This window comes from Erpetoichthys calabaricus, chromosome 5, assembly GCF_900747795.2.
Source record: "Erpetoichthys calabaricus chromosome 5, fErpCal1.3, whole genome shotgun sequence".
Classification (NCBI taxonomy): domain Eukaryota; kingdom Metazoa; phylum Chordata; class Cladistia; order Polypteriformes; family Polypteridae; genus Erpetoichthys; species Erpetoichthys calabaricus.
Window position 1 is genome coordinate 36,122,131 of NC_041398.2, and position 20,579 is coordinate 36,142,709.

Below are 20,579 nucleotides of genomic sequence, written 5' to 3' on the forward strand. Positions count from 1 at the left end.
TGCCTGAAATCTACACTGAAACGAAGTCAGAAATGAAACAGGCAATGCTGATGGATTTGCTCAGTGATAAAATGAACTTCATGTTATTGTATAAATTTGTACTGAAATTTTTTGTTCTTTACAATTTGGTATTTAAAGTTAATTCTGATTTTAAATACTGTGCTGGCTCTTTACATATATTGGACTCACTTGTAATCATTCTGTACATCACCTGTGATTCTGGAAACAGGGAACAATGCTTTTTGATTTTTTTGATTTTTTTAAAATAAAATATAAATGATATATTTAGGTTTGCATGTAATGAATGCTGCTGGGTCCTTTTGTTAATTAGAATTAAATCAAGGGTTTAACATTTGAGAGGTGGAATTTTTCAAAAAAATATTTGTCTTCATTATTGTATAACTCAGGAGAAAATATGCTAATAAATAAATAAATAAATATGTGTTAAGAAAGATTCACTTGTTTTCAGCAAAAAAGTAATAAAAAATGTGAAAAACATTGTATCTGTAAATTGCAATACTTTACAAATCACAATATAAATTTAATTTGGTATCAACTAATAATATTGAGGTGTACTTGACTATACTCTATAGCTTTTGACTGTTTTAAAGAATATTAACATTATTCTTTTTATGAAAGACACAATATAAAATAATAATTTTAAAATATCTATGGCAGTGGTCAAATAAAAACAAAAAGGTGAAAAGCCGAGTGGCAGGTTGAAAGCGTTAATTCAGCGGAGAAAAATTTCCTGCAAGTCATAAAAGCTCATGGTTGCCAGGTTTCCTAGTGTAATTCCATCCAAAAGGTAGGCAACAAGGAAAAATAGAAAGCTTGAGCTAACTAACACTCCATTGGATTTCCTACCTCCACCTTACCTTTTCCATTGACAACACAATTTTGAACCTTTTCTGCGTAAGAAAATCAGAAAAAACATTAAGCAACAGGTACTGCTACACAACATAAAAGAAAACTTGATGATGAATAATGGATAATGTCCTTATTCTGCTTTCAATCCCACAGTTTACTTTTACTTAGTGTTTGTTTATGATACCTCCCATTTTGATTGCTTATATATAAGCAGTATTCAAGTTTATAAAGACACACTTTTGCCTCAAAATGTCTTGAAATGAGGTAGCAGTAAGATAAAAACATGAAAACATGCAGTTATCAAATTCAGCTCCCACAGTTAAGATGTTTGTTCAAAACGTTGCTTTGTTAGAGTACTATTTCAAAATGTTAAAAAAGCATTGTATAAAACAAAAGACTATTGTACAAAGACAATACTCAGGACAATCAAATCATAACATTGATACTGGAATTGATTGTAAAGTGACAGTCCAGCAGTTACTAAACACATTAATTTTCATATTCTCCTCACAGCACTTTGTATACCTCATTATTTGCTCCACATTTACTGCCTCATTGCTGTAATATACAGCAATATTTACATTTTTATTTTCATATTTTCTGCCTTCTTCAATGGATATCTGTTCTAAAGTACTTCAAAAGAGTTAAATAAATATATAAATTGTAGTGAAAATACATAAAAATGTATACAAAATATACATTATAAATAAAAAGATCAGATTGGTATTTCTGTCTAATAATAAGATTTCAACAAATACATTCATGGATCCTCTCACTGTCTAAAGCAGCGGTTCTCAAACTGGGGTCCTCTAGGGGACCGCGAAGCAGTTTCAGTGGGACCGTGAGAAATGATTGCATATTTATACTATTTATATTTTTAAAATTATTAACCTTTACCATTCGAGGGGAAGTAAGTGATTGAGCTCAGTCGTTACCCCCACCACCTAGACCTGACCACTAATCCACTGTTCCGTTATTCACTATGCCACTGCATTGTTTTCCCACCGTTATCGCTCGGCACAAACCAGCCCTTAATATTTTTATCATAATCAAAAATGATCGATTCTTTCGTAGAATCAAAACACTTGCGAACAGTTTTTGTATATTTTAGAAGCAAATAAGAGCGCTAAAGGTGGATACAGATAATCAACAAACAACATATTTTACATTTTTTGTGTTTTTAAATGGTAAAATTGCACGCTCAACGCAAATGAAGTAAAAGTGTTCATAATGAGACAATTCAAAATAAAGCGATTGCTAAGAGGCAGTTTAAAAAATTTGACAATGAAGAAAAGAGTCTTGAATCAAGGTGATGAAACAGCATGTATCAATTCTTAGTGAAGAAATTTCTCACTATTTTCCTGACCTACGAGAATCTGAAAAATACCAACGATTTATCAATAACCTGTTTGTACTCTCCATTAGTGACCTGCCTTCGGAGGACAATTTAATTCAAGAACAGTTTATTGATTTGAAAAATGATGAGGGTGCAAAACATGTTTTCCGTGAAATGTGTTGTAGTGATTTTTGGATTGAAATGGCACAGTCCTATCCCGATGTTGCAAAGATGGCTCTAAGAGTGCTGATTCCATTCACAACCACCTATGAGTGTGAGACGGCTTTTTCCACACTACTTACTAACAAAACAAAATCTTGAAACAGATTAGACGCAACAAATGATATGAGAGTTTCACTGGCCAAAACAAAGCCAAACATAGAAGAACTGGTTAAGGCAAACCTGATGCATCCACCCATTAAAATTTTAACTTAAATTTAATAACTAAGATGTACGTAATATTTTCTGAATAAATAATTGTTTGTCAAAAAATGTTTTATTCACAGAAGTCTGTACCTATGCAGTGCCGCGCAGTGGGTATGTGGCACCCTTATGCAATTTTCTTGAAATAATATTGATTTTTAATTTTTAATAAAAGGGTCTGCGAGCCATCGAACAATTTTTAAAGGGACCGCCATGCAAGAAATTCTAAAGAAGTTTGAGAACCGCTGGTCTAAAGGCATGCAGGTTAGGTGACCTGGTATGCTAAATTGGCCCTACTGTGTGTCTGTGTCTGAGTGTGTTTACTCTGCAATGGACTGGCGCCCTATCCGGGTGTTGCTCCTGTCTTGGGCCTGATGATTTCTGGGATAGGATCCAGCTGCCCCACAATCCTGCTCTGGATAAGCACGTTAGGAAAATGGATGGACGGATGGATGCATGGATGGATATGGTTCAGGGGTTGAAAACTGAAAATCTTACAAACAATATTAATTAGAAAATCAATGACATCTGGGTCAGGAGCATACTAATGAAATTCCTTTCATATCAACTTATTATACATTATCATTTATTATTTGAGGCAAAAGTCTCAGGTGTCAAAGCCATTTCAGCCATTTGCAAGGTTGTCTGCATTTTTTAATTTATTAGTTCAAGAAATTTCATCCCAAAATCTAGTTTAAGCTTCATAACATGCATTGAGTATGTGTAAGATGTCAAGTACTTACCACTGACTTCTTGCGGGGCTCCAGCATCTGTAAACAGCACGCTCATCACATTTTCAATATTGCAGCTTGGCTCTTTTATATCACTATCCTCAAATAAATGGCTCAGCATCTTTTTCAACACATCATCAAGAGAGGTAGCCGTCTCATCCAACAGGATGCTGGCACGGGTCAGAAAAGCATCCAGGTCCCTATGGGCCCGAATTTCCTCTTCAAAGTTCATCAGTTTCACATACTATGCAGGATGGGGAAAGTAATAATAAGTGGTCATCCAGGCTGTTAGTTCAATCTTAGGTGACAGTGTTTAGTAAAGGCTTCATACTCAAAGTGCAATGATATAACAAAAGCATTCTGGGCTGTTTGCTTAATTTGCTCTACATGAAGAGAGCTAGAAAATATAAATAACTGCTAGTTAACATTTTGGTGAAAAATAACTATGACCAGTGACAAAAGCAACCTTTTACACTCAGCCTTAAGATGTTCCGGTAACGAAAAATGTAGAAGGAATTGTTCACATAATCTGATTAATCTTACTAAATCACTGGTACGGTGGTTATAGGAACTATGCAATCCTGACCAGACACTTTATACATGGAAGTTAGCTGAGATATTAAGAGCACATTATTTTAGCCATTTTTGATTAAAACAGGGCGGCACGGTGGCGCAGTGGTAGTGCTGCTGCCTCGCAGTAAGGAGACATAGGTTTGCTTCCCAGGTCCTCCCTGCGTGGAGTTTGCATGTTCTCCCCGTGTCTGTGTGGGTTTCCTCCAGGTGCTCCGGTTTCCTCCCACAGTCCAAAGACATGCAGGTTAGGTGCATTGGCGATCCTAAAATGTCCCTAGTGTGTGCTTGGTGTGTGTGTCTGCCCTGCGGTGGGTTGGTGCCCTGCCCGGGGTTTGCTTCCTGCCTTGCGCCCTGTGTTGGTTGGGATTGGCTCCAGCAGACCCCCGTGACCCTGTAGTTAGGATATAGTGTGATGGATGGATGGATTAAAACATATAAAGAAGGTATAAGGATGACACATTTTGACAAAAATGAATAAATTAATACAAGCAATGTGCAATGTAGGACATCACAATTATTCTAAAAACTTGATCTTTTACAGGAATGTTGTAAACTTTACCAGAACAGTTACATACCTTTCGAGAAGTATGAAGCAAAACACACCCAGAATCCTCTAGTTCTGCAGTTAAAAAAAAGAGAAAATTCAAGGCTTTGCATTAACGTTAACAAAGACTCATAGGAAAAAGAAGATTGCAGCCTAACGCCTAATTGCTTATGTACAGAAATTCAGTGAGAAGTCAATCAAAATGACACCTTTTATGGGATAATTAAAAAGATTACAATATGCAAGCATTCAAGGCAACTCAGGCCCTTTCTTCAGGCACGATGTAATCGATCATAAACTTGCATGTTGTAATCTCTTTAGTTAGCCAATAAAAGGTGTCATTTTGCTTGACTTCTCACTACATTCATAATGGCTAACACGGTACAACACACTAGTATTACAGAAATTCATAAATTGTTTTATTATTCACGCTGTTTTTAGTATTTTTCTGTTTAGCTAATCTCTCTTTTTTTAAATTCTAACTTTATATACAATATACATAGGTCATATGTTGTAGACTGACATGTCTTAAGTGGACCTATTTAAAAGGGACACAAAAGAGGATTTGATGTTTTCTTTCACTCTTGTGTTTATCTTTTGTTTTTATAGTTGGAAGAACAATGTTCTGGAAAAGCCTGCGTCCACCTCCAACTTTTCAAGTTACACAGCCCCCCAAAAAACACAAATGGCCATTAGTTACAACTACCTCCTCTAGACCTCCCACCGTTGTAACTAGACCAAGGAACATCCACCCATAGTGTTTTTTATGTGCCAGATAGCAATGGGGAGTCTTCATTGGATCCCCGACTTTTCTTACATTTTCTTGTGTTTTCTTTCAGTACATATAGTATATATAGTTTTTTAAAACTACATTATTCAACTGATTTTTCTTAATCAAGGTAAATCTCAGATATATGACTCATAATCTTATACATTTGTGCAGATTATCAAAAAGTTGATAGAAAGTGCATTTTAAGAATTTCAAGATTTTTTGGAAGCATTTCTCATTAGCAGTTCCTCCTGAATGATTTCAGCAATATAACTGAAACCACTTGATAGATCAAAGTAGTTTAAAGAGGAAGTAGATCCAGTTTTGTGATATCTATTGTGAGGGATTGCCGGCCAACACCTCCAAGCCGCCAGATAGAGCCATTCCTGCAACATGGAAGGGCCCTGAATTCCAGCAGGGCATCACGGAACTTGGAGTCTTTCATCACAGCCCTGCTGGATAACGTGGGGGCTGCCAGGGGACGCTGCAGGGAGGCCCAGGGATGTGTATTTTCCTTATAGCCCGGAAGTACTTCCCAGTCAAGGGGACGACAAGAATGATGTACTTCCGGGCTGAAGAAAAGAAGTTTTCACCTGACCCGGAAGTGTTATAAAGTCACATGGACTGAGGGACAGAAACACTTCTGGGTTAAAGACTTTAAAACGACTGTGGGAAATCCCAGCAGTGAGCCGAGTTGGGAGGAAGGGTGACTGAGCTGCTGGGAGTGGAGGAATTGTTATTGATTATTGTGGAGTGGAGGAATTGTTATTGATTATTGTTATTGAGCTTATTGAGTATTGTGGAGTGGAGGGTGCTTTGTGCACAGTATTATTATAATAAAGTCAATATTTGGACTTTTATCTGGTGTCTGACATGGTGTCTGTGGGTTCAAGGGGTCGATAGCGCCCCCTAACTGTCACACTATTTTATAGCAAAATCAAGTCTTTACTCACTGAAATGTATATAGATGGACCTTGAAGGATTTCACAATTTCTCTTGCAATATCAACCCTAGTGAAAAACTACCATGATGTGTATAATCAAGACTTTCTCGAATTACAGTCTTTGTATACTTTTTCCTCAAGTGCTTTCAGACTGTTCATGTGTATCTCAATAACAGTTAAATGTACATTGCAAGTTTACGTAAGGTTTCCCCAGTAAGATTAATTTGCAAATGGACAATATTAAGAGCTATTGAATCTGCCAAAAAAAAATGTGTAGATGCCTTTCCGAAAGCACCATACACGGGAAATCCCCAATAAACTAAAACGCTGCCGGTTATTAACTTTCTGCAGACTTTTTCTTTTCAGTAGAGGAAAACCCTTATAAAATGTTTGCAAAATCAAAAGCATTTGAATAGCAGTGTGAAGGTCAGCATTGTGTGAGAAATTCAGAAGAAAGACAGCATTAGCACAAGGAAATCAGAGCTATTGTGTAGTGTCTAGCTAAAGCCTGACCCTAGAGACTGGGCTGTACAGTAACAAGCTCTACTGTTCAACTCCTGGCGCCAACCCTTGCAAACAGTTCTGAAAATAACTACAGTGTGATTTAGGCAATAGCTGTAACTGAATTCAGCACTGGGACTTCTAAAACTGGACTTTTTTTGAAAGATTGTGTAAAACATGGGTCTAGCTACCACTAAAATAACACTCAAAATCTGAGTGTAAAATTAAACTGTAGGTACTTCTAAATACTGTATATCTAAATAGTATCATAAAAAGAAATTAAACCATATGAAGGTAGGTGAAATTCTATCCAGTGTAGTAAGTGACTGAATTGCATCCAAGTTAAAATCAATATCAATATCAAACCTAAAAAACTAAAACTAGACTTAAACTAAAACTTGGTAAAGCCATATCAGTATATGTTTAAATACAACATAGTCCTTAGGGAATTCAGAAAAGAATCCAGTTCTTAGTGAAATCAGCATGGCATTCACTCCAGGAAAGATGTCTAAAGATGGCTGCATCAGGAGTGGGCAGGAGGAGGAGTATAGGGACCTAATCAAGGACTTTGTTAAATGGTGTGACTCAAACCACCTACACCTGAACACCAGCAAAACCAAGGAGCTGGTGGTGGATTTTAGGAGGCCCAGACCCCTCATGGACCCCGTGATCATCAAAGGTGACTGTGTGCAGAGGGTGCAGACCTATAAATACCTGGGAGTGCAGCTGGATGATAAATTAAACTGGACTGCCAATACTGACGCTCTGTGTAAGAAAGGACAGTGCCAGTCATACTTCCTTAGAAGGCTGGCGTCCTTCAACATCTGCAATAAGATGCTGCAGATGTTCTATCAGATGGTTGTGGCAAGCGCCCTCTTCTACGCAGTGGTGTGCTGGGGAGGCAGCATAAAGAAGAGGGACGCCTCACGCCTGGACAAACTGGTGAGGAAGGCAGGCTCTATTGTTGGCATGGAGCTGGACAGCTTGACATCTGTGGCAGAGCGAAGGGCGCTCAGCAGGCTCCTATCAATTATGGAGAATCCACTGCATCCGCTAAACAGTATCATCTCCAGACAGAGGAGCAGCTACAGACTGAGAAGATCATTCCTCCCCCAAACTATGCGACTCTTCAATTCCACCTTGGGGGGGGGGGGGCTAAACGCTAACATTATTCAAAGTTATTGTCTGTTTTTACCTGTATTTTTATTACTCTTTAATTTAATATTGTTTTTTTCTTTTGTATCAGTATGCTGCTGCTGGAGTATGTGAATTTCCCCTTGGGATTAATAAAGTATCTATCTATCTATCTATCTATCTATCTATCTATCTATCTATCTATCTATCTATCTATCTATCTATCTATCTGTCTGTCTGTCTGTCTGTCTGTCTGTCTGTCTGTCTGTCTGTCTGTCTGTCTGTCTGTCTGTCTGTCTGTCTGTCTGTCTGTCTGTCTGTCTGTCTGTCTGTCTGTCTGTCTGTCTAATATGTGTCTGATCCTATGGAAACCATAAGAGTATATACTTATAGTTTTGCAGGTGGCTTAAATTGTACTCAGTCTTACTTGTGCCTAAACAGCAAATTGATTTAAAATATGCTGAGTGTGCCTGACATCTGCTCAGCAGACTATTTAGAACAGGGTCCTAGCTCTATGTCTGTTACCAATCACTCAGAACAAGAATGATACCTGTCAGAGTAATAGCTGCAACCTTTGAGGTCTGTGTAGTCTAGTCCTTCAGTTACATCCCCTAGGACAGCAGGGGCTGGAGGTTTATTTTGGGAGTGGCTTCTGAAAATCCGGTTTTCTCTTCCCAGTCCTTCAAAGTTAAATTTAAGTTTAAGTATACAAAGTGTATGTACAACATGAGTAATTGTGGGTAATATTATGATCTGTAGATAAAAGCTGCCTCTGAAACTACTTCTAATGCTAATGTTAATATTTGTATTTGTTACACTGTATTAATTCCCAGGGGGAAATTGTCCTTTCGGGGTCAGAGTTAATGTGCCTTTTGCCAGAATTGTGAAAACGAGAAAAGTAATTGTGCAGGATGGTGGAAGTCAGTCTCCAAATGAAGTGTCTCTTACAATGAATTATGCAGTGCAATGAGGAGTGTTCTGTGTTTAGGCTGCCCTAGATAGTGGTTAATATTACCATTTGTAAGATAGGTCTTTAAGATATCTTTGAATCACTTTCTCTGATCCCAGATCATGTGAATGCAAAAGTCTGGTGAAATATGAGTCAGGCAGTTGGATACATTGATCTTTCCTAAAAAAATTGTTCCTCAGGATCAAACCTTCAATACCGGCCATCTTTGCCTCAGAGATGATGTGGATATGGTGCAGCAGTCCTACCAGCTGATACAAAGAATCTTCTGAAGGAAACTTTGATGGATGTTTTATATGACAACAATAGGTAGCCTAGGTGTTGTCACTGCACAGAAGAGCTGTGTTTAAAGACCATTAGCTTAGCGTAATGTTTACTCCAGGAAAACTCTGAATTTTTTTTACCAAGGAAATATCAAAACATCAACAATAAATACAGTAGGAAAGATAAGTATAGTGTCCACTGCTGTACTGATGCAGATTTAGGACACGTCCTTCATGTAATATGTTCTGAAACCAACACCTAGCCTGATGTTGCAACTGGAACAGTAGAAATATGTTTCTTTATGCACTTCCCTTATATTTCCTCTGTTCTTTGCATATGAATATATAGAACGTCAGTGCCTGACTTAGATGAATGATGTCTCCCTAGTTATTGTAGGCTGCCCCAGCGCAAGGCTTAGTGACTTTAATGACTTCCACTTTTCCCTGACACAAACATTGGCAATTGCCCCATTGTAAAGAGTGCTTAAGGGGCTAACATCTTTTTTGTCCTTGCACTTGATTGTAAACTATTTTGTCTTTTTGTCACACAGCTACTGTTTTACCAGCTTAATTTGACTGAACTCACCAGGCATATCATTGTGGTTTGGTCATAAAGTGCTGTACGCATCAATTTCACTATACATGTTAACATCTGATGACCAAATCACATCATTTATCACTACGCATTCTCAATTAATTCTAATATAATATTGAAATCTATGGTAAACGTCCCTAATACAGCATTTATTCAAGTATGTTCCTACAAGAGTAATTTCTGGTCTGTTAAAAACTACACCAATCATGAAAGTGAATGAAACCACAACCAGATTTTACCTAATCGAGTGTGTGCTGTGATTGACAGCTGTGACACTCACCCGGCCAGGACGTCTTCTTAAGGGAAGGATGGGAGGAAGGAGCTTGCACGGGGCAATACCTCCCCCGGGATGACAAAGGGCAACCCCCCCCTTGCTTGCTATGGTGCAATGGGGTTGGAGCATGGAAACTCAACACTGCCAGGGACCGTGGCAACCGCCACCCTCCTTAGCAGGACTTCCGTCACTCCCTGAAGTGCTGCCGGAAGATGATCACCTGACACCTGGAAGCACTTCCGGGTGTCCTATAAAAGAAGGCAGCTACCACTACTCTGGGAACCAGAGTCAGGAGGAACTTTGAGGGAGGAGCTGAGGTGGAAGAAAGAGAAAGAGAAAAGAGAAGAAAGGACTGTGTATTTGGTGGTTTTTGTACTGTGCTACAAGTGGGAGACAAAAGAAAAGCATTTCCCACTCTGAAAAGCATTTCCCACTTGTGCCTCTGTCTGTTGTGTTGGGTGTTTTAGAAGGTGTGTGTCCCCTGGTGTCCACAGTGCCTACAAGAGCAATTTCTGGTCTATTAAAAACTACACCCATCATGAAAGTGAATGAAACCACAGCCAGCTTTTAACTAATCAAAATCTCTGAATTTAAACTGAATTTAGAACCATATTCTAATCATAAGTGTGACTTTAAAGTTTATTGGGTTCAAATTGTGTCAAATGTACTCAACTGGCATTCAAACTGCCTGAACCTAGATCCACATCATTTAATGTGGATGATGTAATCTTCACTGGTTTCTGTACATGTCTAAATGGCATACACTACTGAAACTAGACTGACATTAAATATGGAGCCCTATAGTCCAATTCCAATGTCGGACAGCATCCAGTAAATATTTTAAAACAGCATTCAAAACTGACTGACAGTAACACAGTGCTGAAGGTGAAATGTGATGCCTAAAATTAAGTATTTAATAAACCGCTTCCAAACTGCAGGCAAATCTAGCATTCAGTTCTAAGAGACACTTGAATTTCTACTGGTATTTGTGTGAATTAATCTAAATAAAGTCCAGGACATAATTAAATCTAAATAAGCTCAATGATACAAATAATACAAATAATAATAAAAGTCTTTTAGGTTTAGGGAAAAAGAGCACAGTGAGACAAAGGGTGCTATGTATTAGGAAGCAGAGCAAAAATTCATTATTGAATTTGTCATTGTGCACAGGACACTCGTGAATGTAAATATGAGTGAAAGGAGCCATCTACAGTATTGCAAGAAAAGGTGAATGCCATTGAATGTTCAGAAACTTTAAACAGCACTTCACAATTTGGCTACACTAATGCATCTAAATCATGTGTCAAAAGCATCATAAAGACAATATCAGCTCATACTGAATTTGACATTACTTGAAAAGGATTCTGCCATAGTGGCTAAGCATGTGAAATGTAATCTAAACAGATGCATGTTCACTTCTAACTGTTGACACATTGTGTGACTTTGAGCAATTCAGTTAACTTACTAAAGCTGAAAACAGTAAAAACAGAAAAATGGGCCTTAGACAGCTGTCTTCACTTTGGAAAAATGCTAATTATGATTAAGTTTATTTTAGCATCTCAAGAATTCACTTGGATTATTTCTGATTGCAATGATGAATGATGAAAATGACACATGGAAATCAAACTCCCAACCCATAAACATGTCCATCCGTACCACCACTCATTGTCTTGCTAGGGGGAAATGGTACCAGCAGTGCAACAGGCAGTTTTTGTCTATGTGGCATTCCTGAAGAGCAAACTGAAAATACTCTGATGTCTCAGATTAAGCTGTTCAGAATGTGACAATAGCTACAGGGAGCCAAGACGGAAGGCAGTCTCAACAATGAGATATAATTATAGAAAACAAGTGAGGCAGGAATTTACAAATGGAAAATACTATGTCACCTAAGGACAGTAAAAGCAAAAGTCTGAGCACCAGAGAACAAGATTCGTCTAAGGTGTATGTGTACTACCTTACTAAACATGTACAGTATGTTTGTGCGCATATGTACCTACTGGTTGCATGGTACAAACAATATAAAGTTCACAAGCCCTCTGTCTGAAGCCAAAACGAATATATTTTAATAATACAATGAATGATTTACTTATACTGCAGTGTGAAGAAGGGACTAGGTAATAGGCTTACAAAAACATATATTTCAAATCTGAACATATGTGGAATTTTGTAAGAATGGTTAACATTATTTGTGTCTTAATGTTTTTATTAGCTTCCTTTTTAAAGTGCAATACACAGATGCATACATATTCTGAAATGCTAGTACTCTTACCTGCATATACTGTATGTTAATAATTCTACATGCTCACACACATAATGGTACATATGAACACTCTCATATAATAAAAAATCATTCAGAAGCACTCACAGGTACATATATATATATATATATATATATATACATATATATATATATATATATATATATATATATATATATATATATATATATATATATATATATATATATATATATATATCCATCCATCCATCCATTTTCCAACCCGCTGAATCCGAACACAGGGTCACGGGGGTCTGCTGGAGCCAATCCCAGCCAACACAGGGCACAAGGCAGGGAACCAAACCCGGGCAGGGTGCCAACCCACCGCAGGACACACACAAACACACCCACACACCAAGCACACGCTAGGGCCAATTTAGAATCGCCAATCCACCTAACCTGCATGTCTTTGGACTGTGGGAGGAAACCGGAGCGCCCGGAGGAAACCCACGCAGACACGGGGAGAACATGCAAACTCCACGCAGGGAGGACCCAGGAAGTGAACCCAGGTCCCCAGATCTCCCAACTGCGAGGCAGCAGCGCTATATATATATAGATATATATATATATATATATATATATATATATATATATATATATATATATATATATATATATGTGTGTGTGCCTGTCTGCTGAGGAATTCAAACATTGTTACAAATGCAAATTTGTGTACAAATATTATGCTTGTACACAAATACTAATACAATTTCAAAAGTAAAAAGCATTCTACCATATATTCATGATGATTGCACAAAAACAAAAGAAATCTTACAAATGAAAGGAGATTGTTTAATTCTGCAAGTTTGACTGTCTAGTGATTAAGTGAAATGTCTCAATACACCATCCACACACTTTTACTTAATGACTATGTAGTCATTTCACTTCATTTACACTCTTGGGAATAGTCATGGTGGCAACATGCAAAGCTCTACAGACCAGGCCACTGAATCCTTAGCAACTTTTTTCAGTTTCTCCAAGAATATTTCCAAACAGTCACATGCCAGCCAACAGAGCTTTACATAGTGTGAGCATAATAATCATTAGTTAGTATTCAAATTTTTTTACAAAATAGTAACATTTTATTTGCATTTCGGCCACTGTGAATTTCCTGGATAAAAAGAATTTGTGTTATGGTAACTCCCAGCTTCTTTCCAGTTTTGCTACAATAATCAGTCCCACTTAGTACATTTTGTTGGACTTGGATGGATTAATACACATTTCCCAAGTATTCTTTCCTGCTTGAAAAACTGCCTAAGTCTTGGTATGTTTTACTTTTTTTTCTGCATCCTCAATATTTAAAATTCCTCATATGTTTACATTAATTGTAAATTTCATAAACGTTTATTTATATTAATGTGGCAGTGTGGTGTAGTGGTTAAGGCTCTGGACTTCAAACCTGTGGTTTGGGGGTCCAAATCCTAATACTGATATTGTGTGACCACGAATAAGTCACTTGACCTGTCTGTGCTTGGAAAACCAAAAGAAAGGAAACCAATTATTATCATAAATGTTGTAAGTCACCTTGGATAAAGGCATCAGCCAAATACTGTATGTAAATGTAATGCAATAAATAGTTAACTAACTTTATCAAATTTGAGATTTTCTGGAAAAGGAATAAGAAATTTTGAGGTAAGCTAATAATAGTTACTAATCATGGCAGTGGAGAGTGGAAAATGTCACTATACTCTGTACACATAACAAACCTATAATCTGTGCTCTTGATTTTCAGTACCCATCTTATGATTAATTTAAATCACTGCTAATGTCAATATCTTCTTGCTTAATTAATCTACACTGCTTAACTAGTGCATGCTACATGGTTTGCTTTTAGCTAATTTCCCATTGCCTGTTCAAAGAATTGAAACAAGTCTGTTGGGGAAGATTTTTATAAATTGCATCTGTCATTTCTTTATGTATTATTTCTAAAATAATATTAAGCACAGGGGCCTCATTTGCAAAACTTTGCATGGATCCGACTGTAAAAAAAGCGCATGTCAAAAAAAGAGGAAAATTAATAAGCCAAAATAAAAAATCAGATTTATAAAACCTGGCGTACACACATTTCTGTGCAATTACTCTTTGTAAATCACAATCACCTTATAAATGTGCATATGTGAACACACCTCAAACACTGCCCTGAAACGTTCATATATGGAGCATGCTAATAAACCTCATACATACATATGCAATCACAATGCTGCAGAACTCCATTGGCTGGCACAGCAGCCTCCCAGCCTGCCAACTGCATTCAAGAGTTATCTGGCTGTACTATGCAACTGAGAGTGCAGGATCATGACACTGTAGACTCCCTCCTGTGCATTATGGAGGTCAGGGAAAGGCATAAGGTGTCAGCATCTGAGTGGGTAGCTGCTATCACTTGGCACATCTAATGACTTGATTTTTGTTACAATGAATAATACATGTCATATGAAAAACTGAGGGTTCAGCTGGTTACATAAACAATAAGTCAGCCAACATGTACAGTATCATCACATCCTTCAAAGCAACATTGTCTCAAAATAAATGAATCACGCGTTGACCCAGGTCTCATCTTGGCATGTCAGATGACTTGTGCATTAATAGAAGGCAAACAGTTAAAAAAATAAAAGCTTCCTTCTTGTTAGGTGCCCTTATTGTAATATAAGTGCATTAAAGTGCTTTGATTCCAAGTGGAAAACCGGATGCTGCTTTTTATGCTGGCAAAAACACGTAATATTTTATGCATGTGCATCTACACAATATGAAAGTGGTGTAGTGGACGTAGCGCCTCACCAGTCAGTTGATGGCTGAGATATTCCTGACCTGTCGGCCAGTTTCATGAGAAGAGACAACAGGTAGCTGGTATAAACTGACCAATAAACTAAAAAGTTCTTCAGTTGAAATTTGCAGCATTAAAAGGGAACTAAAGTACAGCCTGTATATCATATACAACACTTTTAAGGTGTAATATATTTTTCACATTAACGCACATTATAATAATGGTTTGGTAATATATACTGTATTATGCATGCAAGTAGTCATTTTCCCTCTTTGGTTGCATTTTCCGACTTGATCTTGGGTGATGCACATGCTTGGATCTGAGTTGCTGTACGCGTGTCCCCCTGTCAAGTTTACTTTTTTAAATCCAAATATTTGTGTGGAAATTTGCATACAGGCATTTCAAGCCTCTTTTTGTGCATACACAAGCTTTATAAATAAGGCCCCAGAAGAAATACAAGTCTTCAATTTAATTTGTGTTTTTAGTTGTATACAAAATACTAAGAATAATATTTTTGTTTATTTGCTGTTTTAAGTTTACCTTCAATTGTTCGTCCATGTTTTTGATTTTTTTTTATTTCTTTCACTTTTTTCTGTTTATTTTTTCACTAGAGAGGTACTGGAAAATATTTTCTATTTTTCTTAACTTCCATACAGTTATTTCAGTTTAAATCTAAATTGCTTGGGTGGGTCTGTCACTACTACTTTCAGTCCTATATTAACCTTTGTTTACAGTAAATTTCCTGGAGAATCACCTATTTCAGTCTTATGCATTAATGTACCAAAGCCCAATGAATATCTCACACATCCTTGCATACAGTACATATTCTATATATGTATATATATATATATATTTACATTGTGTTGTGAATTTCCCCTTGGGATTAATAAAGTATCTATCTATCTATCTATCTATCTATCTATCTATCTATCTATCTATCTATCTATCTATTCTTTCAGATTCACTTAATCATAAAAATGCATCCAGGTGTCCAGATTGTACTTGTACTTTGCACATAATACTTGTATATATACGTATACTCCATGTGAACTCAAAAACATAAATGTCATAATAGATGCACATTTTATATAATACTGGATTACACTTCATACAGTATATACACATTCTCATACTTTTACAAGCATGTCTACATTCATGTACATATTCACAATCATTCTCAAGGACTGCACATATTCATTTATAAATACATACACATAAATATAAATGTATATAAATGCTGGCAGCTTCCTTTAATAATGAACCAAATAAACTCTCATTTACACTTCACATAACTATATACAGGTCAAATTCTGTTATAGGGAATACCCAAGTAATGAAATTTTCAGAATAATAAATACTTTTTGTTGGCCCGAACAACATCACGTTAAACAAATTTTGTTTTAATGAAATGTAAATTTCAGTATAATGAACGTTTTTTCAACCAAAATGGCCACCTAAGATAATAATGTGATATGAAAAATACTTTATGCCGCTCCTACACTTTCTGCGCTAAATCTCGAGAACCCTGCAACAGGCTGTCTCAAAGAAAGAGACAGTTTTTTGAGAAATTTCCAGTCTCGGCAGTCTTGGCGAGAGTGTAGATGCAATGTCATACACTGCCAAATTCTATTCCACCTAGCGTCTGCATGGGTAGTTGTGTTGTGTACAGATACTGTACTGCTTGAGTTTAATAGTGCTTCTCAAAGTTTTCTTTGAGATGAACAAAAAAAGTGAGAAGCAGTGTCAGTTTACGCTGAAAGAAAAATTAACAATCCTGGAAGAAGTTGATTCTGGAATGAAGAAAAATTACATGACGAAAGCATTCGGAATCGCACCTCATCTTCATCTAATGTTTCGACCTGTATTTCTTTTTAAAAAAAAAAGTTACATCTAGCATCTCATTTTCATTCTGCATTCAGACCTGTATTTCTATTAGAAAAAAAACACATCAAATATATAATTTTCATATTTTCATATTTGTATTGCTACAAAAAAAAATACATCTAACATCTCGTTTTATTCTGTATTCATACTTGTATTTCTATAAAAAAAAAGTTACATCTAACATCTCATTTTCAAATAAAAATTTTTTTTACGGTTTTTTTTATACAGTTATTGTCAAACTTGGGTCACGAGAGTCATGAAAGGTGAATCTAGGTTTCCAAGGAAAATGCAGGTACTTTATTATTGTATAGAGAAGACAGATAACATTCTCAAGACTTCATTCAAAATAGGTGTTGTTAGAAGTTGCAGATTAGAAGGACACCAGCAGCTCGGAATCACCACTGTGGCAGACATGGTCTGGAAAAGAGAGATCAGGAGAGTGCAAGGAAGAGCAGTGTGCCGAGTGTTAAATGTTGTAAACATTGTGCAACAAGCATGTTACATGTTAAGCCTGATCCTACAGAGGACAGCCGATTGGCATGCACTTGGTTTACTATACCAGATGCAGGAGGGCAGCTATGGTGCAGTTTGAGATGGTGAATCGTCGGTGGCCCAGGTCACAATAGTATATACATATTTTCCCTATATTCATTATAACAAAATTTCTGTTACAACAAAATATTTTTATGGTCCCATGAGCTTCATTAAAATTTGATTCCACCTGTATATTACAGACATGCACACACATACATATGTTAAGATATTCTGTTAACATACTCAGAGACACTTCTGCATTTACATATACACAGGCACAAAGTGTACTGTATATACTCACTGATATACAGAAAAACTTAATTTACATACTTTTATGCATGGGAGACATGAAGTGTAATAGGTATTAAGTACTGCCTCATAGATCCAATGTTATGGGTCTAAATTATGGTCCAGGCATTGTGTGTAGTTGGAACATTCTGGTGTCTGTATGGATTCTTCTCTTTGCATTCATGTTTTTTTCAATATGTCAAAGATCATTAGATTAATGAACTCTAAGCTGGCCCACTGTGAAGATGCGTAGGTGAGTGTGTGAGCATGGTTGGCAGCTGAATGCCACAGCAGCCATGGTTGGTTCCTACATTGTACGCAGTACTATGAAATGACACTGAACTAGGTTTGATAAATAATGGAGTTTAAGAATGCACACAAAATACATATAGTACAGTATACAAGGCCACACAGAGTAAAATCAAGATATACAGTGATATAAATGCCGTCAAGTAAAGAAATTAAAAGTTTTCAGAGTCCTATTAGAAAAGCCTCACTAACCCAAAGAGACACACTTGCGATTTTAATTCCATTCTTGTACACTTACCACCACTCCCCTGCTGCACCTTAGAATCAACAGTAATGAAAAACTGAATGTTATCTTCAGATGCCATAGGTGAATCTGCTCCTTCCTCCTGGATCTGACAGTTCTCTTCTGATTCCCCATCTTGGAACTCTGGTAAAAGGCAAACAGTGTATAATATGTTTATTTGCATCTGCACCAGTAACAGCTTCACTACTGAATACCCAGAAACTACTGTGTAAAGCTGAGTTAGTAACATGAACAGAGAGAATTATCAAGTGTCAACATTTCTTTCTTCATATTTACATGTTATAGCAAAAGGGTAATGTCTGCCTAGATTGGGAGTCAGAAGTCTCCCGTGAATAAAAAATGCTGCTGATCACTTCAGCAATGAGCTTTTGCTGTCTGAACACTAATTTGCAGTCTCTTACCAGCAAGGTCCAAGGTCCAATAGTTCCACGTGAGTATTCAATAGACTCATTAATTTAGGGAAGGACTGATTGGTTAGAGCACTGCTATTTGATTTTGTTTGTTTTTTTTTAATAGGTTTTGATAATTTTGTGATTTTTGTTAGCAGCTGGATGGTGAAATGGCAGATTGATTTGCTGGTTGTTTGAATTATTAATTAATTGATTGGTCAGTTCAAGAACAGGGTAATTAACATTTGGTTACTGTAAAGAATCATTGGCTGGTGTACTGGATCAATGAAGTGCTCTTTGTTTTGCAGTCTGGAAAAGAACGTGCATTCATTATTATTTTTATTATTGCCATTATTATAAAATGAATTATTATATACACTTTCTAGCTCTATGAAATCAAAGCCAGTACTGCTTCTAGAAATGTGTATATCATGTACAGCTTTTATTAGTAATTTTGTCGTCTTCCTGTCTAATTCCTGCTCTTTTCAGTTATTGATTCCAAAGCTGTACTGGTAGAGCACTAAGCCCCAAACCCTGTGCCATTGTTTAGCATGTGAGTCTGCTTAACTAGCCACACACAGAATATCAGTGGTGAATAGGAGTTTCCTTGGAATATTCCTAACTTGATGGAAATCCTACCAGCTTTAACATAGCTTCTGGTGTTAAATAGCTTAATATCTGCTTTCCACTCTCTAATTGCAAGCTTTAGGGACTGTAAGATAGTCACTTTGGCTTCATAGATCTTAAGTACTGAAATAATGTGACGAAATGGGACCCTGTCTTATATATTTCCTTTGTGTTCCAAGACCAGTCCAATCTGTTATTAATTTGGACCCCCAAGTACTTAGAGGAGTGGATCACCTCTGCATCCACTCCTTGAACAGTGACCCATCACATACAGACTCTTAGGTGCGGTGATAGTCAATAAGCAGTTCCTTGGTTTTGCTGATATTAAGATGCAGACAACTCTCTTTGCACCAAAAAATAACTTCTCCCGCTGACTCCTCTCCTCTGTCTCATCCCCTTTATCAATACACCTCATAAGTGCAGAATCATCTGAGAATTTTGCAAGTGACATGACCTGGTGTTATATTTGTTGTCACAGGTGTAGAGAGTGAGGAGTAAAGGAAAGATGTTATTTGCTGGTAAAGAAGGTACTATTAGCTCCTTGCAGTGTCATCTGTACCATATAGGTGAGAAAACTCATTTCTTTATCATCAACCATGAACATTACTGTTACTTGAAGGCAGTCCAACTTAACCATGAACTTAATGGAGTGCACTGTAATATCTTTGAGAACTGACATCTTATATGATGGACAAGAAGAAAAGTACAAATGGAGGTGAGTATGGTTATTGTGATTGTCTTGAAAAAAATAACACCATGACAAAAAACAAAAGAACAGCACTAAAAAGCAGGAGATGACACAAAAGGGCCTTCCAAAGGAAGAGTCAAAAGAAAGGCAGAAATTCATTATTAAAAATCAAAAAGAATCCTGCTACTAAAAGTAATGCCAAAACTGAAAGTCAAAGACATTAGCAAAAAATCGAAAAACAACAGAGCCAAAAATACATAATGTAATAAATGAGGAAGAAGTTTGTTATATTATTGGAACACTGTAAATTCAGTAACTTTTTATGCTTTTTTTTATTGGAGCCCCATGTCCTATAGGGTTCATTGTAAAACACAGTGTCGGGCCATATATTTTTTTAAATATATAGAAATCGCTTAAATTTACAAGAACATTTCACATGGCAAATGCATATACCTGTATACCATGTTTGTGAAGAAATAACTTTGACTTGAAAAATACCAAACATACACTTTAAGAGATTAAAAACAATTATCAATTATATGATTTGCACTGAAAAATGTATTTACTTACTCTGAATTACAATGTCAGATACAGACCTTATTTTCAGACATGTTGATCATTTAAGCAGATATATGAGAGCAGTATTTAAGCTAA

General features: G+C 36.6%; 1 protein-coding gene across 5 annotated transcripts in view; it reads right to left on the reverse strand.

Annotated features, from left to right (window-relative positions):
- Nucleotides 1–20,579, reverse strand: part of slc4a11 (solute carrier family 4 member 11) — a 221,203-nt gene that overhangs the window by 85,993 nt on the left and 114,631 nt on the right. For all 5 annotated transcript variants that reach the window (XM_051928228.1, XM_051928227.1, XM_051928229.1 and 2 more), the window contains 3 exons: nt 18,216–18,344; nt 4,509–4,552; nt 3,373–3,604 (listed from right to left, as the gene is read on the reverse strand). In XM_051928228.1, coding sequence (XP_051784188.1) covers nt 3,373–3,604; nt 4,509–4,552; nt 18,216–18,344 — 405 coding nt within the window. The remainder of the gene's footprint in view (nt 1–3,372; nt 3,605–4,508; nt 4,553–18,215; nt 18,345–20,579) is intronic.